This window comes from Diceros bicornis, chromosome 37, assembly GCF_020826845.1.
Source record: "Diceros bicornis minor isolate mBicDic1 chromosome 37, mDicBic1.mat.cur, whole genome shotgun sequence".
Taxonomy (NCBI): Eukaryota; Metazoa; Chordata; class Mammalia; order Perissodactyla; family Rhinocerotidae; genus Diceros; species Diceros bicornis.
The window spans coordinates 27,931,721-27,956,554 of NC_080776.1; the positions used below are offsets into that span (position 1 = coordinate 27,931,721).

The following is a 24,834-nucleotide window of genomic DNA, read 5'->3' on the forward strand; positions in this document are numbered from 1 at the left end:
TCCAGGGAAGCCAGACTCGTGCGCCTCAGGCCCCTGTCACAACGGCGGCACCTGCTTCCACTACATCGGCAAATACAAGTGCGATTGTCCCCCAGGCTTCTCCGGGCGGCACTGCGAGATAGGTAAGGTGGGCGGAGCCGGTGGGCAGGGCGGCTGGAGACAGCAGCGCCAGGGCGGCTCCTCTGCAGATCAGAAAATGGGCCCAGGGCCTCCCCGTGGCTTAGCAGTTAAGTGCGCGCGCTCTGCTGCTGGCGGCCCGGGTTCGGATCCCCGGCGTGCACCAACGCACCGCTTCTCTGGCCATGCTGAGGCCGCGTCCCACATGCAGCAACTAGAAGGATGTTGCAACTGTGACATATGACTATCTACTGGGGCTTTGGGGAAATAAATAAATAAATAAAATTATTAAAAAAAAAATGGGCCCAGTGGGGAGTGATGGCCCAGGCTGTGGAGGAGTGGGAGGCTGGGCTCAGGAGGCAGGACTGCCCCATGGAGCCCAGAGGCCTTCAGGGAGGCCACGGTGATGGGTGATGGTGACCCCTTTGCCCTTGCAGCCCCCTCTCCCTGCTTCCGGAGCCCATGTGTGAATGGGGGCACCTGCGAGGACCTGGGCACAGATTTCTCCTGCCGCTGCCCAGCAGGGTACACAGGACGCTGGTGCCAGGCGGGTGAGAGGGCCAGGGGCGTCAGGGTGGGGGGCACAGGATTTCCTCCTAATCCCAGAAGGGCATAGCAGGGCTGGGCAGGGGGCTGGGGGTGCGGGGCGCGGGGAGAAGGAAAGGAAACCTCTAGGCAGGCTGTCCTGGAAATCAAGGCACCTTCATCCTGGCACGGGCTGTGCGAGGAGGAGGTGTCCCCGAGCCCTGCCGCCTGGTGGAGCAGAGGGCAGAGAAGTGGGGTGTCCCCAGGCAGGTGCCCCTGGGTACAGGACGGGGCTGCTGTGTCCTTGCAGAAGTGGACTGCGGCCCCCCCGAGGAGGTGAAGCACGCTACGCTGCGCTTCAACGGTACCCGGCTGGGCTCGGTGGCCCTATACGCATGTGACCAAGGCTACAGCCTGAGCACCCCCAACCACATCCAAGTCTGCCAGCCGCAGGGTGTCTGGAGCGAGCCTCCCCAGTGCCACGGTGACCTGCGGGCCCTCTGGGGGGAAATACACATGTTAGAAAAGTTTAAAATTAATGAACTAAATGTCTGACTTCAGAAGTTAGGAAAAGAACACCAAATGATACTTAAAAAAGAGGGAAGCAGTGCAAGTACAAGCAATAATTAATGAAATAGAAATCAAAGGAACAAAAGGAAAGATAAAAAACGCCAAAATTAATTCTTTGAAATGCCTACTAAAATGGACAAATATCTATCAAGACTGATAAAGAAAAACAAAAGGCACAAAAATTTTTATAAATGAAAAAGATGACATAACCATACACACAGCAGAGATTAAAAAGATAATATGGTTTTTGATACACACTTTGCAGGATGACTTCCAGGGCTCTGTGGATTGAGAAAAGGGATTTGAATCAATGTATTAATGTCTCCATAGCTGGGAAACATGGGGTACAATTTGTCATCAGTTTCTGAAAATTTTCGCATCATTCAGGATACCAGATTGCTCAAAATTCAGTTCTGAGTATGTTGTACCCTTGATTTGTATCTCAAATTGGCATTTTAAAAAATGAGCCTTTATTTACCTTGATATAGGAATAGTGCCTGCCACCACCTTTAGACAGACCTGGTGCTCTAATGCCAAGTTACACATGGAGCAACTGCTGGCATGTCTTCATTGGTACTATAAAATTTGGCTGAGGAGACAGGCTCTCAGAGTAAGAAGTCCATATTGGTGGAAGGAAACTCAGGTCAGGAGTACTTTTGTCTCAAAGTACCAGCTATTTAGCATATAGCTCAAATGAGACCCATCTGTGTGAGGTGAGACAATGGACTCTACTCTGCCTGCTAAATACCATTGTACGTAGAATAACATTTTGAGAAGATGCCTAATGCAAAAGCTTTTTCATGCTGTAAAATATAGTAGCTAAAATTAAATGCCACTTTTTCAGAGATGAATTAATGGACAGCCTGGTCAAATTCAAAGCTTTTTGATGTATTAAACTTTATAAATGGAACTATTCTATCAATAGGCAAAGTGTAATGAAAATCTGTCTAGATGGATAGTCTGTAATTTCTGCACACGTCTTTGTTTAGTAAATACATCACTATATCAGTCAGGCATCTTGCTCCAATAAAGGAACATAAAGATTTTTTTTTAAAAAAAAGATAATACAGGAATACTATCAATTAGTCGATACAAATAAATTTGAAACCTCAGGAGAAATGGACATGGTAGTCATAGAAAAATATAACTTACCAAAAATGACCCAAAGAAATACAGAAAGCCTTCAAAATCCTTTAACTATTTAAAGAAATTGAAGCAGAGTTAAAGCATTTTCCCACAAAGAAACACCAGGCCCAAACAATGTTATGGGTAAATTCTACCAAACTGCCCGGAAACAGATTGTTGCAGCGTTATACAGGCTCTTCCAGAGAATATAAAATAAAGAATATGTGCCAACCCATTCTCTGAGGCCAGTATAACCTTGATACCAACACCAGATATGGACAGTTGGAGAAAGTAAAAATATGGGTCCATTAAACATATGAACCCCAGATGCAGAAATTTGACAGTCTATAAAGACTATATACACCATTATCAAGTTGAATTGTTGCAAGAATAGTTTGATATTAGAAAAATCTGCTACATTATCCAATTGAAGGAGAAAAATCATATAAGAATGCCAATGAATGCATAATAAGCATTTGACAAAATTCATACCCATTCATGAAATAAATTCTTACCAAATAAAAAGTACTTCCTTATCCAGATAAAAATAACATGACACACACACATCTCTAATACGTGTGGTATAAAATAATATAGGATTTATTGGAGGGAAAACTTAAAGAAATAGCAGAGCCCATATAACCCTCCAAGTAGTCATATCCCACAGATAGGTGTGCTTATGCCAGGCATGCTAGACTGGATGCACCATGTAAAGCATGTCAATAACACTCAACATATTTATAGAGGAAGGAGTACAGGTTACAAGAGAGGTGTGGAACAGTGAGTCTCCTTATCCTTGTTATACAGGGGGAGGATCTGGAATTCAAAAGCTGTTCCGTTGAACTGACTCAGGCATGCTGAGCTACCAACAGGGGGAAAGAGATTATCTTCTGAGGCAATTTTACTATGCCTCTCCTCAATCGTAGAATAAACATTATCCTAAATAGAGAAAAATTCCCCTTAAAATTGGGAACAAGACAAGGATGCCCGTTATCACTAAGTCTAATCAATATTATATTGGAAGTACTAGCCAATGCAATAAAGTAAGAGAAAGAAATTAAAGTTATGAAAACACTAAAGGAAGAAGTAAAAATGTCAGTATTTGCAACTGATATGGTTGTCTTTAATCTACAGGCAAACTACTGAAAATGATAGGAAGTGTAACATGTTTAGTGGATATAGGTTATTATAACAAAATTAATTGCATTTTTATATATCAACAAACAATTAGCAAATGTAATTATAAAAAAAGACATATACAGATAAAATGAATGAAACCAAAAGCTAGTTCCTTGAAAAGATCAATAAAATTGATAAACCTCTAGCTAGCTAGATCAAGAAAAAAAGAAAGAAAAATTAGCAATATCAGAATGAAAGAGAAGACATCATTAAAGATCCTACCAGTGTTTAAAGGGCAACAAGAGGGTACTGTGAACAATTTTAGGCCAATGTATCTGACAACTTACAGAAAATGGATGAATACCTTGAAAGACATAAATTACCAGAACTGACACAAGGATAAATAGAAAATACGAATAGCCCTGTGTCTATTAAATAAATTTAGTTTTTAATTAAAAACTCTCCAGCAAAGAAAATGGCAGGACCAGATTGTTTCACTGGTGAGTTCTATCAGACATTTCAGAAAGGAATAATACTCTTTATGAACGCATTTGATGAGACCAGTATTGCTTTGATACCAAAACCAGAGACATTACGAAAAATGAAATTACAGACTAATATTCCTCATGAACATAGACACATAAATCTTAACAAAATATTACTAAATCAAATCCAGTACTACGTAAAAAGGGTAAGACATCATGACCAAGTGGGATTTCTCTTAAGAACACAGGTTGGTTTAACGTCTGAAAATCAATAAATGTAATTCACCATATTAGGAGGTAAAGGAGAAAACTGTATGATTATCTCAATAGATGCAGAAAAATAATTTGACAAAATTCAACTATTATTAAAAACTCTTAATAAACTAAGAGTAGAAAGGAGAAAGGAATTTCTTCAACCTGACAAGGGGCATCCATGAAAAATCAACAGGTGACAAAACAATGGTGAAAGCTTCCTGCTATAATCAGTAATAAGGCAAAGGTGTCCATGTCACCAATTCCCTCAGCATTGTCCTGGAGGTCCTAGACAGCGCCACAGACAAGAAAAGGAAATAAAAGGCATATGTATTGGAAAGAAAGAAGCAAAGATGACACGATCATGCACATAGAAAATCCTAAGAGATTCTACAGAAGAAGCTGTAGAATCCAATGAGGTCAAACACTACAGCGTCAATATGCAGAACCAATCATATTTCCATATTCTAGCAGTGAACACTCAGAAAATGAAACAATATTATGTATAATAGCATCAAAAACATAAATTTTTTATGTGTGAAATGAATTATAAACATACATGTAAAAGCTAAAACTATAAACGTCTAAAAGAAAGCATATGAGAATCTTGGTGACAGCTGGAATGAAACAGGTATGCACTTGGAAGAATACCACATTGGTCCCTACTTCTCACCATACACAACAATTAATTCCAGATGGGTTAAGGAATTAAATTTTTTTTTAACTATACAATTTTGTGTGGAAAATATAGGTAAATATCTTTTTGACCTTGGGGTATGGAAAGATTCCTTAAGCCACAAAAAAACACTAACTATAAAAGACAAAAATGGACAAATCAAGTACATAAAAATTAGGAACTTAAATTCATCTGCCTTGAAGAAGAAAGTGAAATATAAGCTACAAACTGGGAGAAGATATATATATATATGACTGATTTCAAAAATATATGAAGAACTCTATGAATCAATAATAAAAGAATAATCAACCCAATAGGAAGATAGGCAAAACCCATGAGTAGGCATTTCATGCAAGAGAAGACATGTAAAGCCAACAAACATAAGAAGAAATATTCTACTTCATTGGTGACCAGTGAAATGCAAGTCAAAAGCACAATGAGATACATTCAGTTGGCAAAACTTCAGAAATCTAAAAGCCCATATATTGGTGAGAATGGGGATCAACAGGATTTCTCATAAATTGCTGGAGGAAGTGTAAATCAGTAAAAGCCCTTTAAAAAGGATCTAGTAATTTGCCTGTTGAGTTGACTATTCATATAAACCATTTCTCAGCAATTCCACTTCTAGGTATAAATCTAAGAAAAACTTGCACATCTACATCAGGAGACATGAAAAAATATACACAGAAGCATTTCTGTGCAATAGTGAGAAGTCTAGAACCAACCCAAATGCCCACCAAACAAGAATGGTAGAATAGTATAATTACATTGTGGAATATTATACTGCAGTGAATGGCAACGACCCACAGCAACCCAAGACAATATGGGCATATCTTATTAATATAATGTTGAGTGAGAGAAGAGTACGTACATCACAATGACCCATTAATAAAGTTCATAAATAGCAAAAACAAAACCATATATTGTTTGGGAAATTCATAAAAATTTAAAGAGGCACAGAGATGATAACCACAGAAATTCATGTCACAAGGGATGGGGAAGTGCACCAGATGAGCCAGTCAACATTCTAGCTCCCAGGTTGGGTGCTGGCCCCCAGGTGTCATTATGTCATTACCGTTTATTTACTTATTTACATGTCAGGCATTAAAATTAAACTTTTCTAAATTGAACATTTTGAGTTCAGGAGCACAACTCCCAGTATAAAAAAAAAAACATGTGAATATTTTAAAATGAAGGACTCATCCCCAAATGTATTGATTTCATACATGATTATTATGTATTGACTTGGCAAGACTAGGTCTGCCCACCTGGGAGCCATTGGGATTAAGTCCCACAATGTCTTCTGGGAGCCCTCAAGGTCATTATGAGCATGCCTGGTCATTTCATAGACACCAGCCCAGCACTGGGCCCCCCGGTCTGCTGCACGCCCCCTCCCCTCCAAGGGTGCCCTTCCTGGATTATGGCCTCTCCAAGCACCAAGAGGATGTCATAGAATTCTGTCCACCCCCTCGGAACAAAACTAATTTATGTCTATCTTAATTCAGCTTCAAGCCATTGCCTCTAATAACGGCAACATTGCTTTATTTTTGGGCTTACTCCTGGCCCTGTGCACCTGGCTCTCCTCTCTCAGAAATTGATGAGTGCCGATCCCAGCCGTGCCTGCATGGGGGCTCCTGCCAGGACCGTGTCGCTGGGTACCTGTGCATCTGCAGTGCGGGGCATGAAGGAGCCCACTGTGAGCTGGGTAAGAGAGGTCCCGCCCCTCCCTGCGAGGGGAGCAGCAGCTCCAGCACCCTGGCCGTGGGCCTGAGGCACTGGGGTTTCCCTGGGTGTGGTCACCTTGCTCCAGCCACTCATCTCCCTGGGCTGGACTCTGTCTGGTTGGCCACTGCCTGTTCTCTCAGGCCCCTGAGCTCTGACATCCAGGACAGCCGTTTATAAACATCTCTGCCTCCACCTCCCCGGGAAGACTGAGAGCTCAGCTGAGAAACGCTGACCTCAACACTCTTCTCCCGCCTCCTGCAGACTCTGGCCTCAGGAGCAGAGAAGGTGGGGTGGGGACAGGGCAGATCATGCTCCTGACTCCCGGTCCAGGGCTCCGAGCCCTGCACCCCTTATGCCTGTGTAGGATTCAAAGCCCTGAGACAGAGACCCTGTCCTAGGGAGGGCCAGGCCCAGTACGTCCCGGAGGGGTCCCTGTGAAGCCTGGGCAATGAAGGCAGGAGCAGCCTGGGGGTGGGGGCTTTGCTGGGAAGGCAGCGGAGGGGGCCAGTGTGAGGCTGAAGCCTCAGGGCACACACGGAACCCTGGGGGTTGTGTAGGCCAGTGTAGGGCCTGTGTAGGGCCATGCAGCGTCGTGTCCTGTCTCTGCAGAGACAGATGAGTGCCGGGCGCAGCCCTGCAAAAATGGAGGCTCCTGTAGGGACCTCCCAGGGGCCTTTGTCTGCCAGTGCCCCAAAGGCTTCGCTGGAGTCCACTGTGAGATAGGTAAGAGCTGCACCTGGGTGGGTCCCCTGTGCACCTGGCCCTTACCCACACTTGGGACACACCAGACACCCCGGGCAAACCTGTTTTCAACAAACACAGACTTTGGGATGCTCAGAGGGCAGAGAGGAGGGGACAGTCCCTGCCACCCTGCTGGACAGGCCCCCAGGGGGGAGGGACCCCAGAGGTGAGGGATGAGGGGAGGGCCGGGCACCCACCAAGGGTGAGGGCTCGCCCACTGACCCCCCACCCGCCCAGCCTCTCTCCTTGCCTCCCCTTCCCTTCCTCCCGCTGTCCTCTCCTCCCTCCCCCAGACACCCCCTTGCGGCTCGGGCCGACTCTCTGGGTGTTCTCCAGAGGTGGACGCCTGCGACTCCAGCCCCTGCCAGCATGGAGGCCAGTGCGAGAATGGCGGTGGGGCCTACCTGTGCGTCTGCCCAGAGGGCTTCTTCGGCTACCACTGCGAGACAGGTAGGGGTGAGGGCCACTGCTCCTCCTCCAGAGGCCCCTTTTCAGTCCTCGCTGGTGGCCCTTCCTCTGGTCTCCGCTCAGTCCCATGACGGTGCCTCCCAAGCTCCCCCATCTCCTGCACTTACCCTCCCCGACGGTCCCACTTCACCCCGAGGAGGCTCCATCTGGCCTCACGGCCCTGCCGTCCCTGGACAGGCCAAGCTCATTGCAGCCCAGGGGCCTGGCATTCGCTGTTCTTACATCTGGAATACTCTTCCCGATCAGTCCATGGCAGGGGCTCCTCAGGGATCAGGTCCTGGCTGAAATGTCCCCTGGACCAGGCCTTCCCTGACCACTGATCTGCAGTGGAGCTCTACCCCCTCACTCACCAATCCAGCACCATTTTCTCCTTTATAGCACTTATTGTTCTCTGGAATTGTCTCGTCAATACTTCCCCAACTTGCTGATCGTGTCTCCCCTCCTAGAACGGGTGTGCCCTAGGGAGGGGGGTGGCCTAATCTGCCTTGTTCCAGTGTCCCCAGCCCCTCAGCTGGGCCTGGCTGGCAGCACTTGGCTGTGTAGAGTGGACGGGGCTGCTGGGCTCCGGCCCCACCACAGGGCAGTGAAGGCTGCGCTGGGGACAAGGCCTGTGACCAGGCACTGCAGGGCACAGGAGCCTGCCTGGGGACAGACACAGTGGGGACTGTTTGTGGCCAGATAGTCTCACTGCACAGGCCTGGGGCAGCGAGAGCACACCGAGGACAGAGGGCAACAGCTGTGATAGTAGGAGGGGCTTGCTGGCTGTTCGCAAGTGTTTCCTGCGGCTACTCAGGGAACCTGTGGGCTCTGACCTGGCCTGGGGAGCTCAGGTCCACACTGGTACCCACAGCCTGGCACAGAGGGAGGCCGTGGAGGGGCCAGTGCTCTCGGCTGCTCAGCTGCCACCTACCCCCCAAGAGGGGCCAGCGCTGTACTCACCCCACCTTAAGTCCCCACCCACCAGGGCACCTTGGCTTGGGGTGGTGGTGAGATGGCCTGGCCGTACCTGCGCAGCCTCTTGGTGGGGCCTCTGGCGAGCCATGCCCTCCCTCTACCTCCCAAAAGCAGTGCCCATGATGGTACCAGCCACCTCCACTCCACAGACACCCACACAGGAACAACCTGTGCCCCCAGGAGCAAGGGCCCAGCAGGAATGGGGGGCCTGGGAACACCCCAGTGCTCACTGCTGCATTCCCTTCCCCCAGTGAGTGACCCCTGCTTCTCCAGCCCCTGTGGGGGCCGCGGCTACTGCCTGGTCAGCAATGGCTCCCACAGCTGCACCTGCAAAGTGGGCTACACGGGCAAGGACTGTGCCAAAGGTGAGGCAGCAAGGGTGCCAGCATGGGGGGCAGGGTCTCCCCTCCTCCCACAGAGGGTGGCAGACACCCCAGAGGACAGGCCAAATCTAAGCAGTTGCTTACCAGGCTCTGCACAAGAAGCATGGAGGGGCATATAAGCACCCAGGAGGCATGAATGTGGTCACACGTGCCCACACATGTGAGCCCCCCAGGAGGCATGCATGCGGTCACATGTGCCCGCACACGTGAGCACCCCCCAGGAGGCATGCATGTGGTCACACGTGCCCACACACGTGAGCCCCCCAGGAGGCATGCATGCGGTCACACGTGCCCACACATGTGAGCCCCCCAGGAGGCACTGGCTAGAAACCAAATGAAGGAGTCTATTGTGAGCACCACAAGCAGGCTCCCTGCCAGCGGTTGCCCCCTGCCACCCAAGGGGTAGCCAGGCCTGAGAGCCAAATGGGCGAGACACCTGACTTGGGGCCAGGGCTTCCATGGCTGACAGCTGACCACACCCCTTCCCTTGTTCTTAACTGAAACCCTGAAGAGCTCTTCCCACCAACGGCCCTCAAGGTAGAACAAGTAGAGGAGAGCGGGGTCTCCATTTCCTGGCGCCCACCCGAAGGCCAGGCTGCCAGGCAGATGCTCGATGGCTACGCGGTCACCTACGCCTCCCCCGACGGCTCCTACCGCCGCACAGACTTTGTGGACCAGAGCCGCTCCTCACACCAGCTCCGGGCCCTGGCGGCTGGCAGGGTCTACAACATCTCTGTCTTCTCAGTCAAGCGCAATGCCAACAACAAGAATGACATCAGCAGGCCAGTGGTGCTGCTCACTCGCACGCGTGAGTGCCACCCAGACCACTGCTTATCCATCATTCAGAGAGCCGCACTGGCCAGGCACCCCGAGGAGGGTGGGAGGACCAATTAACATGCGTTCCCCACAGGCGCTGGCTCAGCACACGGACACGCTGGCTCTGGGGCTTGCCAAGAGGGAGAGGGCCAGCTCTGCGTGGGAGCTGACCTCACTGAGAGACAGGGTGCCAGATACGAGGGGACGGCAGGGTTAGGACTGCTGTGGGGGGGATTCCTGAGAAAGTGCCTGGGACCCACATGGGGGGCCGCCGAGGGGAACTAGCCAGGAACATGGGGGACAGGCCAGGTGTCTAGAGGCCACCCAGATGCCACTGAGAGGGGAGGTAGCAATTCAGAGGGGGTGGGGAGGGAGCCTCCCTGTTGCCGTTCAAGAGAAGAGGCAAGCCATGTGGACAGCAGGGAGGCGTCTCAGGGGTGTTGCCGCCAAGGGGAGGCAGCTGGTGGAGGGGCATCCAGAGAGGCTTTGGGGCCGTAGCTGGCTCGTCTGCTCCTGGGATCCACGGGGCAGGGAGAAGAATCCTGGAACACACCCGGGGGGGCGGGGCTGGCCACCCACGGGGAGGAGTCCTTGGTGGGCACGGGCGATGGTGCCACGGGGGCAGAGACTGGGGAATGGGGTGCTGGAGGTTCAAGGAAGGAGCATGGACTGGAAGGTGGTGCGACTGCTGGGCAGCGTTGAGGGCACAGGCACACGGGGCTGGGGCAGGTCAGAGCAGGCAGGGCAATGCCGACACAGGAGCGTGGTGAAGCAAGGTGGCCAATACCTGTGGGCCAGGGCGCAGGCTGTGTGAGGAGGGAGGTGAGGATACTCGGAGGTGAGGCATGACGAGGACTTTGCGGGTCCCACAGGGGGAGGAAGGAAGGTGTCCTGGAGTCACCTGCTAGCCCTGCCAGACGCTGACACTGCGGACATTGAGGGCCAAGTGCGGGATGGGATAAGGAACTCAGAACGGGGTGTCATGGAGAAGGACAGCTGAGAGGCACCGAGGATGCACCCGGGCCAGCAGCAGTGGGAGCCCTCAGGGTATCTGAGAGAGGACGGGCTCATCCTGAGCTTGGCTGTAGGCAGAAGTGCTTTCGAGGCTGCTCAAGATGGGGTCTGCATAAAAATAGCATCTGGAAGGAAGACAGAGCCTCCCCCTCCTCTGTCAGAGTGAGGTCTCTACCAGGAGACCAGGGTGGGAGGAAGGGAGCACGCCCAACGGACCTGAGCGCTGCACCACCGTGGAGCTGAGGGTTCCCCTCTTGAGTCCTTTGGTCTGGGGTTTGGCTCCTACCCGGCTCCTTCCCTGACGTTGCCAAGGACTCTCCTTGGTTCTACCCTGGATAGGCCCCAGCCATTCACTGTCAGTGCAACCAAAACAGTCAGCCAGAGAAAAGAGAAGGGGTTGCCAGGGTCAGCACTGTCAGGAAGGACCCCACCCCACCCCCTGATGTATATCAACAGGCTAAGACCAAGCTGGCCCCAAGAAGCACCCCTGAAAGCAGGAGCCTGGGGTGTGTCTACCCGACCGAGTCCCCGCTGTGGCTGAGAGACACACTCAGCAAGGCCAGGCTGGCTGGCGCCTTGCTCAGGCACCTCTCCATGACCCCCAGCGCCCTTCCCGAGCCCCGCCCTCCCCTGGGGATAAGGAGGTGCCAGCACCAGCTGAGTGGCCCATTGCCCCCAGGACCCCGCCCTGTCGAGGGCCTTGAGGTCACCAATGTGACAGCCAGCACCATCTCAGTGCGGTGGGCTTTGCACAGGATCCGTCACGCCACCGTCAGCAGCGTCCGTGTGTCCATCCGTCACCCCGAGGCCCAGGAGGACCAATCCACTAATGTGGACAGGAGTGTGGACAGGCTCACGTTGGGGTAAGAGCTCAGGGCTGGGCCTTCCTCCTCTCTCCCTGTGTGCCCCACGCTGCTGTCCCCCCCTTGCCCAGCCCACCTTGAGAAGCAAGGACGTGTGCGTCTCCTATGTTCACCAGAAACCTGCTGATCCCACCTCACAGAGCCACCCTCGTCCCAGGTCTCACTCCTGCCTTGCCTTGTCATAGGGCTGCTGGACAAGTGTTTAAAGTGTTCCAGGGCTGGCCCAGTGGTGCAAGCAGTTAAGTGTGTGTGCTCCGCTGCAGCGGCCCGGGGTTCACAGGTTTGGATCCCGGGCGCACACCAATGCATCTCTTGTGAAGTCGTGCTGTGGCGCCGTCCCATATAAAGTGGGGGAAGATGGGCATGGATGTTAGCCCAGGGCCAGTCTTCCTCAGCAAAAAAAAAAGAGGAGGATTGGCAGATGTTAGTTCAGGGCAGATCTTCCTCACAAAAAAAAAAAAAAAGTGTCCCAAAAGAGCGGGGATGCTCTAACAGTCCAGGCGTGGCACCTCCTGCACAGATAATGAGACTCCAGAGCCCCCTGGAGACCAGCCCAGAGGTCTTCCAGCCTGTCATGCAGACTCTCTGAAAGGGAAAAACCAGGCACCTCTCAGGTTGCCTTAATTTTTTTTTTTTTTGAGGAAGATTGGCCTTGTGCTAACATCTGTTGCCAATCTTCCTCTTTTTCTTTTTTCTCCCCAAAGCCCCAATTCATAGTTGTCTATCCTAGTTGTAGGTCCTTCTAATTCTTTTATGTGGGACGCCACCTCAGCATGGCTTGATGAGTGGTGAGTAGGTCCACGCCCAGGATCCCAACCTGTGAACCCCGGGCCTCCGAAGCAGAATGCGCCAACTGAACCACTAGGCCACCGGGCCAGCCCCTAAATTTTTATTTTGTTCTTAAATAATATGTTCAAACCTTAAACTAGGCATATAAACTTCTTATGCTTAATTATTACAAATTAAATACAAACAGAACTACAAAATAAATAAAATTCAAATGAATATCAGTCATTTTATTTTATTTATTTATTTACTTTTTTGTGAGGAAGATCGGCCCTGAGCTAACATCTGCCAGTCCTCCTCTTTTTTTGCTGAGGAAGACTGGCCCTGGGCTAACATCCATGCTCATCTTTCTCTACTTTATATGGGACGCCACCACAGCATGGTTCGACAAGCGGTGCATCGGTGCACACCCGGGATCTGAACCGGCGAACCCCGGGCTGCCGCAGCAGAGCACGCGCACTTAACCGCTTGTGCCACCGGGCCGGCCCCTTATATCAGTCATTTTAAATTGCTGATGATTGAAATAAAAATTCTAACAAGTCTCAGATTCCATGCCCTAGGACCCCTCGGTATCAGTGGGCCCTCCAGGCTCCAGTCCATGATGGACCCCTGTGGGCTTTCACCAGCCAGAGAGAAGGTTTCCTACCCCTGCTCAGGGTGGGTGGGCAGACAGGCTGCCAGACAAGAGAGTGAGGCAGGAAGACTGGCTGGCAGCTTCCTGGGGAGGTGTGGCATCAGCCACACGGTGTCCCAGGATTCTTGGGCCTACAGAGAAAACACAGAAATTTATCAAATTACTTGCGCCTCTGACAGGAGACCTCCAGGTCAGCTCAGCAGGAACAGCTCAGCAGTGTTCAGCTGGGAGCAGACAAGGGCCGTGGGTGTGGAGAGGGGACGACGGGAAGGCAGGCACCATAGGGAGGGCCCGGTGAGGCGAGGCCAGGCAGGGCGCCACCTCTCTGCACCCTCTGAGCTACCCACACTTTTGTACATTTCTAGTTTGCAGACTTATCAAGACTGTTTTTTTCCAAGCATGTTTGTTCTTTCTCCCCAACCAGATGACCAACTGTGCTGGAGACGAGACTCTGCTTTCTTTGTCTTTTAAGTGTTGCTGTAACGTTTTTGTTTTACATCCAGCTCACTTCCAAAGAATGACAAGACAGACACCAATGGGGCCCAGGGGGCACTTGGTGACTGTGTTGGGGTCCCCAAGACCACCCCAGGTTTGCCAGGGGCCTCCCAGAACTCAGCAGAGGCCGCACTCACAGCTGGGATTCACGACAGACATGGTACAAACCCAAAGCACAGTGAGGGGAAAGGCACAAAGGGAGAAGGGGGGCCAGGCGTGAGCTTCCAGAGCCCTCTCCCCGAGGGGTCACACAGGACACACTTAATCTTCACCACCAGTTGTGGCGACACGTGTGAGTTGCCCCTTAGAGACCCAGCGCCCAGGGTTTTTACTGGGTGCTGGTCACGGGGTGCCCATTGCCTGGTGAAGATTCCAGACTCCCAGGGGAAATGGGTGCTCAGCATGAACCACACTTTACACAAACATTTAGGCCCTGTGAGGCCCTCTTATCCATGAGGGGGCTGGGAACTCTCCCGGGAATGCCAGCTGAGGGCCACCTTGCAGGCGGGCCTCTCCGAGGAGGGCAGGCGGACTGCTTGTTGACCTTTTCCTCCAATTGCCCTTTTCTGGTCTCTCCTGTCTGAACACCAGCCTTCTGACCACACTCTGCCCTTCCCAGCCTCTTACTGTACTAGACAGACAAACCAGGGAGCAGCTTCCCACCTGAGTACACAGGTCTCAGGCCACAAGTCTGACCCTCAGGGAGGTTGCCTGGGCCACCAGCAGCAGGACGACCCACATCCCTGGTCCCACCTGCTCAGGAGGAACTGGAATCTGGCAGCAGAGCTGGACACATAGGCCTTTGAGACCATCCTGTTCCTCTCTCTCTGGCCTCCCCTCCCTGTAGGGCCCTGCTGCCAGGAAGGAGATACACCATGTGGGTGACCGCCCTCAGTGGGCTCGGGGCACAGGAGCATCCCACCGAGAGCCTGGCCTCGGCCCCGCTGCATGTGTGGACCCGTAAGTAGAGCAGTGTGGGCTCGGCTCACGGGGGCCTTCTGGAAGCTCCTACCTCCCACCAGCCCTCTCAGTCCTCTCCAAAGTGGCTGTGGCACCAGAAACCCAGCCCTTGGCCAAGTGTACCCTGAACAGCAGTGTGCCCAGAGGTCTCTTTCCCTCCAGAGCCGAGGAGGGCCGTTGCCAGGGGCTGGGTGGGCCTGCCTGCCAGGGACCACCTTCCAGGGCAGCCCTCTGCGTGGGCGTTCACACCCAAAGGGTCCTGGGCTCCTCCTACTTGACAGAGGTCACTGAGCAAAGGGCCAGAGGAGCACGCAGCAAAGATGCCCACACTGTCCACTCTGCTGAGCTCCACAGTGTCGCATGGGGAGGAGACCTGGCTCCCCCACACGGGAGGGGGTAACCACCAGGCTGCTGCGCACAGGGGGGACCAGTGAACGCAGTGGGAGGCAGCTGGATTGGTGAGGAGGGAAGGTTTGGGTAGGGCCTTGTTCGGTGGGGCAGGGGTCAGCACAGGCTGTAGACCTCACTCTGACCCTGAGCGCTGGACCCTGGCCCATCTCCTGCTTATCTAGTCCACTCCCCTTATCTACATCCCAGGGAAGGTGTGTGGCCAGGCTCAGGGGGATCGAAAGTGCCACAGAGGCAGGCGCCCTGACGGGCTGAGCAGGTGGGGGCCTCCCCGGGTGCTGGCGGGTGGCATTCTGGGGGTGCCTCTCAGATGCCCGGGTGCTGGTGGGTGGCACTCTGGGGGTGCCTCTCAGAGCAGAGGGACTTGAGCAGCACACCATCCTTTAGGACGATAAAGTCCTCTGTAATAACTACATCTGGCTTCAAATGAGGCTTCGGCAATCCGTGTCAGATCTGTGTCCTGGGCAGAAGACCCCGTGCACCCGCTTCACCTCCCTTCCCTGCTCCGTGCCTCATCCAGGGCCTCTGCCGCCAGCAAACCTGACCGCCACCCGAGTCACAGCCACCTCTGCCCACGTGGTCTGGGATGCCCCCACTCCAGGCACCTTGCTGGAGGCGTATGTCATCAACGTGACCACCAGCCAGAGCACCAAGAGCCGCTATGTCCCCAACGGGAGGCTGACATCCTACACGGTGCGGGACCTGATGCCTGGGCGGCGGTACCAGCTCTCAGTGACGGCCGTACAGAGTGCGGAGGGCGACCAGCTGCACAGCGAGCCCGCCCACCTCTACATTATCACCTGTAAGTCCTGCACAACCCTGCTGACATTTCAAAGTTCACACAAGGTGCTATGGGAAGATGGCTTGTCTGGGCGGGTGCTGCAGGGAGGGGAGCAAGGCGAGAAGAAAGGGCAGGGAGGTGGGCAGAACAAAGGCCCAGAGAGCAGACAGGCAGGCACCTCTGCAGGAGGGCAGGGGCTCCCTCCTCCTCCCGGACCCGCCGGCCTGCTATCTGGGGCACAAAGCACAGTTGCTCTGAGAATCCAGACCCAGCTCAGCTCCAGGCACACCTGCCAGGTGGAAGGCGCAGGTTAGGGCCCCTCTGTGAGTTGGTTGGGGAAGAGGGGCTTGCAGGTGAAGGAGGGTGCCCAGCCCAGGGGGCTAAAGGGCACAGTTAGGTGACGAGGACGCACAGAAAAGCCACACTCTCACTCTTAGGGAGAATGCAGGGTGGGGGCCTTGGCCGAGGTGGGTCCAGACAGGGTCCAAATGCCTGACCTCGCCCTGCAGATGGAGAACTGGGGCCCAGGGTGCGAGGCTAGGACCAGCCCTGCCTCAACACTCCCAGGCAGTGTCTGCGTCACAGCAGGAACCCTGTGGCTCCTCCTCAGATGAGACCTGGCGGGTGGGGAGTTAGTCTCTAGGGCTTCTCAGAAAGCCACAAATTCAACCCACCATTTGACCACAGGGACACACACGTCCCTTCAGTTCTCACCTCCCATCATCGGGGCAGGATGGGGGCAAAGGGAAGCCCCAGACCAGCCTCGTGTGGCCACCTGCTCCTCCCACCTGCCCGCAGCCCCGAGGGACGGTGCTGACAGACGCTGGCACCGGGACGGACTCCACCCACGGGTGCTCAGAAACAGACCTCCCCCTATGCGCCTGCCAGAGCTGCGCCTGCTCAGCGACCACGGCGCCCCCGAAACACCGACCCAGGCCCCCAGGTACACGCCCCAGCCATCAGCTCCACGGAGTGTGCCAGATGCAGGGGGTCACCTCGAGAGACCCCAGGCACAGCGCTCTGTCATGGGACCCATGGTGACTCTCTCGGCAGGTTCTCAGAGCTTGTGGACGGCAGAGGACGAGTGAGTGCCAGGTTCGGTGGCTCACCCAGCAAATCAGTCACTGTGAGATCGCGTGAGTACCACGGCCAACCCTAGTGGGCTTACTGCCACCTCACCCAGCCCTTGTATCCAGCATGATGAGGGATGAGGTCCCTAAAACCTGGGCTCAAAGCCCAACCCCAGTGCCCAACGCCATCTCCAGCTGGGGACCCCGACCACATGCAAGGCCCTCGGATCTGGGCCAGCACAAAGAACTCATGCCATTCATAGGCTCATGTTATAGCCATGTGGGTTGAAGGTACAGGTTCCTGGCAGGGTACGCAAGAGAAAACAAATGATAACTCTGTTAGAAGTAGGTCTGAGGGGTGGCCCCGTGGCTTAGCGGTTAAGTGTGCGAGCTCCGCTACTGGCGGCGCGGGTTCGGATCCCGGGCGCGCACCGATGCACCGCTTGTCTGGCCATGCTGAGGCCACGTCCCACATACAGCAACTAGAAGGATGTGCAACTACGACATACAACTATCTACTAGGGCTTTGGGGAGAAAAAGGGGGAAAAAAAGGAGGAGGATTGGCAATAGATGTTAGCTCAGGGCCGGTCTTCCTCAGCCAAAAAAAAAAAAAAAAAGAGGAAGATTGGCATGGATGTTAGCCCAAGGCTGATCTTCCTCACAAAAAGAAAAATAAAAAGGAAGTAGGTCTGAAACACGGGAGCTTTGCCAAGTCAGGACTCCGAGAGTTGTGTAGTAAGTAGACAGGAGGGTGTGACTCAACCTAATTTGCTGCTATTCAAAGCGTGATCCTTGGACCAGCAGTACCAGCCTCACCTGGGGGTTTCTAAAAGCGCAGGATCCCACCAAGAGCTGTGCAATCGGAATTTGTCTTTTAACAAGGAGCCAGGCAATTGGCACGCACATCATGGTCCAAGGAACACATGTCCCCATCACAGTAAGAGGTCATGTCCCATGTTAAGGGCAGAGCCTTTGGGTTTGGATTCTGCTTTGCCCAGGAGCAGGAGCCTACCAGGCCACTCCTCCCAGCCCCAGCACCACAGGGCATGAGCGATGGGGCGAGACGTCCTGGCCCCTTTCCACCTGGTGAAGCAGGTTGGGGCATGCTAGGAATCTGCCTGCAGCAGGCCTCCCCAGAGATTCTGACACAGCGGGCCAGGAGCCACCTGCCTGCTGTCTACCCCTGCACCAGAGGACCTCAGGACTCTGGGCGGGGCTCCCCCGGCCTCACCCTCACCTGTAAGCCAGGTCCCATCCTCACGGAATTCTCCAGCACAGAGCCTAATCACCAGTTTAATGAGAATTTTCAACCAACAAAAGCCTTCCTAGGCAAGGGAAGAAAAGAGTGTGCACCAAGGAGAGTGATGGGGAGCAGGCAGGGGCGTCACAGCCTTTGGTGACCAGCAGAGGGGCAGCAGAAGAGGTCACTGCACACAGTGATTAGGAGGAGGGAGGGCACAGGCAGGTGTCTGGGGAGTGGGACAGGCTGGGCTGCCTCCAGCCACCTCTTGCAGCCACGGGAGCAGATGACCAAGGGCATGGGCAGGGACCCTGCAGAGAAGCTCACTTCAGTTGGGGGTGGCCAAGTGCATGGTCTGCTGAAGGCAGGTAAGAGGGGAAGGAGGAGGCGTCATAGCCTCCAAGAAGCAGGGGGTGGAGGGAGAGGAGAGCGGAATTTGAAGGATGCTTAGAAGGATGAGGCCAGTGGGTCAGGAAGGAGATTTGGCCCTGCCTCGGGCCACTGGTGGCCTTCACCAAGCAGCTTTGGTGGGGGCCAGCAATGGAAGCCAGGTCCCTGCTGAGGGTGAGCAGGAAGGTGAGGGCTGGGCCCTGCCTGGAGAAAAGCTGGTCCTATCATAGGCAGTGTGGGGGCCCACGGGGCTCCATGCCCAAGGCAGCAGGTCAGCGGGCACCTCCATCTTGCCATGCCAGGGCCCCTCTGGGGATGTCCCTAGACACCAAAAGAGAGAAGCAGCTCAAGAAGGCAGCCCAAGGACAGTCCTGGGGGCAAGGCGGCAGGCTGCGTGGTCAGTGCGCTGTGACGTCCTGGTTTCTCCTAGAACCCACGGCTCTGGTGCTACCCGAGAACACGGAGGAGGCCCCCGAGCAGGTCAGCCTGGCCCTCCAGCTCCCCGAACGCAGCGGCAACAAGGACATGGAAAGTAAGTCAGCAGGAGTGGACTTCAGGGCTGACCACCCTCGGGGACCCTAGAAGCCATAGGCGAGGAGGGGGCCACCCACAGTGTGGAAGCACGAGGCACAGAGCCCACCCAAGGGGCAGCCGAGCACACCACCCTGGAAAGGGTGGGGTGAACCACACCACGCAGGCAGAGGCACCCCTTCCTTTCACAGATAGGGAAGTGGCCTGGGGGGCAGCACCTACCCAAACTACTACCCAGGTATGCCCTAGAGAAACAGCCTCACCGCTGCCTCCTGCAGATACCCCTCCCACCCTTCCCGCCCCTCCCATGAAAAGCCCACTCCTGCCTCTCCACAAAGGAGCATGTTGAGCAGGATGGCAGGAAGCAATGGAGGGGCAGCTGCTGAGCATGCTCCAGCTGGAGCATCACCTGGCAGGCCGCTACCCAGGCTTGGCAAGGGGCCTGGACTGTCCCTGGCACAGTGCTCTGTCCGGTGAGACTCCCGGCTAGGGCATCCCCGCAGGGCATCCTCACAGGGCATTCCTCTTGTGGGCAGTACCAACAGGCCCATGCTCCTTACACAAACTCAGACCTTCACTCTACCTTCCTCCTGTTCTAACCCTCCGGGACATGCCCCTTAGGGTCAGTTCTTCTAGGACCCAGTGGCCTTTCTCCCAAGTCACACCACAGGCTCAGACTGGGCTCACCCATCAACCGGACCCCAAAGAGAGCAGAGACATTGGTAAGGGGTGAGCCAAGCACCCAGGGCACAACCTCTGAGGGCGCGTCTCACCCGCAGGCCGGTCCCCAGGTTACCCAAGGACACCTGTATACATCAAAGGCACCTGCGCCAGGGGTTGCGTTGTGGCTTCAGTAACCCCACAGTTCAGCATTCTCCCCTCACCAGAGGAGGCCTCAGTGTTGCAACCCCAAGTTGCCATCAGCCTCAGTGAGCACCAAGAGGGTTGGTTTATGAGTCAGATGCAGTCAATGAACAATTCCATTAAGGCATGGTGCAGAAGGAAGACACTCATGTTGCTGTTGTCTTGTAAGTGAAATAAACATTTCATCAGATGTTTAGTGATATGTCAGCCCTTTTAAATATTAGATGTCTCATTTCATAAAACTCAGAAATTAGAGGGATGTGAATGACCTCTCCCGGACCCTTCTGAAGGAGAGATTCCAGGTGGCGCCAGGGTGGCGCCAGATGGCACTGCAATCTGCGGTGTTTGCTAATGTGAGGTACATAAGCCCTAGGGGAATGCAAGATGATTTTAGGTGGTAACACACAAAAAAATCTTTAATGGCCCCCAGATGCACAGAATTAATGATGGCCTTTGGTTCCTGTCACACTCTCCGTGATGTCCCCCTTTTATTTAGTTAGTTAGTTTAGTTAGTTACCTTTTGCTAAAATAATGGCCTTTAGATCTGGAACCAGACCCCTGAACTAGAACACAAACAGTAACTCATATTTTGCTGTTGTACTCCTGGTTAACCACAACCCTGACTCCGTGTGTAGAGCCCTGTGCTCTGTTAGAGGGTGGGCGCTCGGGGAGAGATCTCACCACATATCCGTGTGTGCCTGGACAGCTGTAGGTTTTCCTTACAAGGAGTCTTGCTGTGTGCAGTCTCCAAGACTTGTTTTTTTGCCCAGCATTACAGACTCATAGATCAATGGAATAGAATTGAGAGTCCAGAAATATACCCATATGTCTGCAGTCAACTGATTTCAACAAGGGGGTTAAGACCATTCAATGGGGGAAAGAATAGTCTTCCACAAATGGTGCTGGGACAACTGGATATCCATATGCAAAAGAATGAAGCGGAACCCTTACCTCACACCATACACAAAATTAACTCAAAATGGATCAAAGACCTAAATGAAAAAGCTAAAACTATAAAACTCTTAGAAGAAAACACAGGGGTAAATCTTAATGACCTTGGATTTGGCAAAGTACTTTTAGATAGGACACCACAAGTAGAAGCAACCAAAGGAAAAAAAATAAACTGGACTTCATCAAAATTGAAAACTTTTTGTGCTTCAAAGGACACCATCAAGGAAGTGAAAGGACAACCCACAGAATGGGAGAAAATATTTGCAAATCATCTATCTGAAAAGGGATTTGTGTCTAAAATATATAAAGAACTCTTACAACTGAATAAGAAGATAAATAACTCAATTAAGAAATGGGCAAACTGGGGCTGGCCCCATGGCCTGGTGGTTAAGTTCAGTGTGCTCCACTTCGGTGGCATGGGTTCGCAGGTTCGGATCCCAGGCGTGGACCCACACCACTTGTCACCCATGCTGTGGTGGCAACTCACATACAAAATAGAGGAAGATTGGCACAGATGTTAGCTCAGGGCAAATCTTCCTCAGCAAAAAAAAAAAAAAAAAAAAAAGTCAGATGACAATAAGCACTAGTGAGGATGTGGAAAAACTGGAACCCTCAAATACTGCTGGCGGGAATGTACAGTGGTGCAACCACTTTGGGGAAAAAACAGTCTGGGGGTTCCTCAAAGAATTAAACATAGAGTTACCACATGACTCAGCAATTCCACTCCTAGGCATATACCCAAAATAAATGAAAACATATGTCCACACAAGGACCTGTACTTGAATGTTCACAGCAACACTATTCACAATTGTCAAAGGGTAGAAGCAACCCACATGTCCATCAACTGAAGAATGGATAAACAAAATGGGGTGTATCCACACAATGGAATATTATTCGACCAAAAAAAGGAATAAAGTACTGATGCACACTACCACATAGATGAACCTTGAAAACATGCTGAGTAAAAGAAGCCAGTCACAAAAGGCCATATATAATCTGATTCGATTCATAAAAAAGTCCAGAATAGGGAAATCTATAGTGACAGAAAGGAGATAAGTGGTTGCTTAGGACTGCGGATAGGGGTGGAAGTATAGGGGGCTGACAGCTAAGGGTACAGAGTTTTTTTTTGAGATGATAAAAAATGTTCTAAAATTGACTATGGGGATGGATGCACATATCTGTGAATATGCTAAAAATCAATGAATTATACACTTTAAATGTGTGAATTGTACGATATATGTTATATCTCAATAAAGCTGTTTTAAAAATGTAATGTACAGAACAGTGTTTTCGGTATCTCTTTTGTGTAGGAAAATGGGAAAGGGAAATATGAGTATAAATATTTTCTTATACTTAAAAAGAAAACTAATAAAAATGGTTAACTATACAAGGAAGGAAAGAAAAAGAAGAAGGAAGTCAGGGAATGGAGATAGATGCTAGACTTCTCTGAATGCGTCTTTATAGTTTTGACTTTAGAACCAAGAAAATGGTTTTTTTCTGTTGTTTTTTTTTTAGGAAGATTCGCCCTGCACTAACATCTGCTGCCAATCTTCCTCCTTTTTTTTTTTTTTTCTTTTTTCTCCCCAAAGCCCCAGTACACAGTTGTATATCATAGTTGTAGAGTTATGGCTCTTCTATATGGGACACCGCTTCAGCATGTCTTGATGAGCGGTGAGTAGGTCCACGTCCAGGATCCGAACTGGCGAACCCTGGGCCGCCGAAGCGGAACGCATGAACTTAACCACTACGCCACCAGGCCAGCCCCCCAAGAAAATGTTTTCTAAGTGACACCAAAAAAAAAATGACTGAAAATTGAAAACAAACTGAAATCAACATCATATTGATGGTATAACCACACAGGAAAAAAGTATCATTTCAAGTGATTTTAAAAACACTGTTGTGACTATTCACTTCTAGTAGGATATATTCTAAGGACAAAAAGAATTGCAAGAAATTTAACGCTGTACTCAGTGATCTTGATGTTAGCAGTAATACCGGTACTGTTATTTTAAAATTGTTACATGTACATCTGGGATAAAGAAAATAATTATGTCAGTGCCACCAAGATTTTTAGCATAAAGAGAGATAATATAAATCAAAGAAGTAAAATGCCTGTGTTATTTAACTCTGATCATTTGAACGAGAACTAGTGATATGAATTTATTATTTTTTTATTTTTATTTTTAAATCAATTTTCCTAGTTCTGTCTCCTGAAGCACTGACACCCCAGTAACAGTGAGCCCCTCAAGCCCAGAGGGGCTCCAGATGCCATTCTCCACCAAAAGGAACCAGAGTCTTTGGAGAAGTGGCTGATTCTAAGACTGAAGCAGAATATGGACTAAATAAGCCTAGGACATACTTTTACAAAGCAAGCAAGCTTTCAAGAACTGGGATTGTGTCTAAAGGGCATAGGAGCCAACCTGAACGGCTCCTGCTGGCCAAAGATGGGATAAATTGAGCATCAAGAAAACTAATGACAGCAACAGAGTGAAACCCATGAGTTCGTAATGATGTTCAAAAAGAACGAACAACATATTGGTCAACTTGAGAGCTTGCTGGGGTACCGACTCCCTCTGCAAGTGTACACATAAAGGAAAAGAATGAAGCACTTATCCGGCCTTGCCTGCATGGACTGTATTTCAGGGTGACCAAGTAATGGGTGAGGGAAAGCAGGTCTTCACAAAAGACTTTCCAGCTAGTGAAGGCAGAGGAGCAACAAATCGAGTCAGCTATCACCATCCTAGTGAGATGAAGGATCTGGGACCCAGATCAGGGATCTCTGTGGCTGCTCAAGCCATCAGGTGCAGAGCCTAAGAGAACTTTATTCTGGATTAATCAGGCTGCCAGCGCTGAACCAGTGATCAGTCCTCACATCACTAAAACCGGACTTGGAGATATCTCACACCTCCTGGAGTGCCCAAGGGTGCATGGCCACCACCTGAGAAGCAGTCCTGCAACAACCATTTGACCCTGAATCCTATTAAGCCCCTCTCGAAATACCAATTTCCAGGAACCATGGGGATGGGGGATGGGGAATGAGTTAATGCCACAAGAAAGCATTAAGTCAAATCCAAAAGGAGAATTCTACAGGACAAATGACATGTTTCTTCAATAAACGCAGAGGGAAGAAGATGAAAAGTTATAGATTAAGAGACACGTGAGCCGCATCAAACTGAGGCAATGTGCATTCTTATGAATCCTGACTAGATGAGACCAGCCGTGAAGGACGTTTTAAGATGACCAGGGAAATCTGAACATGGACTGTGATCTCTTATGATATTAAGGAACTACTGCTAATTTTGTAATGATTGCATTGTGCTTATGTAAAAACTTTTAAAGTCTTTACATATTAGATACCTGCTGACGTATTTACAGGTGACGTGGCTTCTGTGAACTGCTTTGAAATTCCACAAGAGAAAGAAAGGGAGATGGAAAGATGGAAATAGATTAAACAAGATTGGCAAAATGTTAATAATCGTTGAAGCTGAGTGACGATATATGGCATTCTTCATACTCTACATTTTGTAGGTCTTTAATTTTTCACAATAAAAAGTTTTCCAAAGCCCACAGCTCACCTTTTGCACATCAGGAAAGACAAAAAGGAAGGGCCCAGAGTACAGTGAGGGGAAAGGAGAGAGTGAAGTAGATACAGGGAGGAGGTGAACCAGCCAACAGACAGAACCCAAGAGGGCCTGGGAGGAGGAAACGGGGGAGAGGCGGGGCCCACCCGGTCAGCCCCCCTGGAAAGGTGGTTGGCGCCTGTGGGGAAGATGCCAAGGAGGGGGCGTTGGCCAGGGTGTGGGGGGTGTTGGATTTGATGCAGAGGGGAGATTGGCCTTCTGGTATTAGAAGCAGTGAAGTATGCACAATTCTTCGAAGATCTTTTGTGTT

The 24,834-nt window shown here is 51.3% G+C and overlaps 1 protein-coding gene across 1 annotated transcript in view; it reads left to right on the top strand.

Annotated features, from left to right (window-relative positions):
* SNED1 (sushi, nidogen and EGF like domains 1) overlaps window positions 1–24,834 on the top strand; it is a 75,860-nt gene that overhangs the window by 45,628 nt on the left and 5,398 nt on the right. The window contains exons 14-27 of the mRNA XM_058533361.1: window positions 6–122; window positions 555–668; window positions 953–1,126; window positions 6,461–6,574; window positions 7,204–7,317; window positions 7,672–7,785; window positions 9,009–9,122; window positions 9,652–9,948; window positions 11,650–11,833; window positions 14,596–14,708; window positions 15,637–15,918; window positions 16,696–16,840; window positions 16,951–17,033; window positions 19,028–19,129. Of these exons, the coding sequence (XP_058389344.1) occupies window positions 6–122; window positions 555–668; window positions 953–1,126; window positions 6,461–6,574; window positions 7,204–7,317; window positions 7,672–7,785; window positions 9,009–9,122; window positions 9,652–9,948; window positions 11,650–11,833; window positions 14,596–14,708; window positions 15,637–15,918; window positions 16,696–16,840; window positions 16,951–17,033; window positions 19,028–19,129 (2,067 nt within the window). The remainder of the gene's footprint in view (window positions 1–5; window positions 123–554; window positions 669–952; window positions 1,127–6,460; window positions 6,575–7,203; window positions 7,318–7,671; window positions 7,786–9,008; window positions 9,123–9,651; window positions 9,949–11,649; window positions 11,834–14,595; window positions 14,709–15,636; window positions 15,919–16,695; window positions 16,841–16,950; window positions 17,034–19,027; window positions 19,130–24,834) is intronic.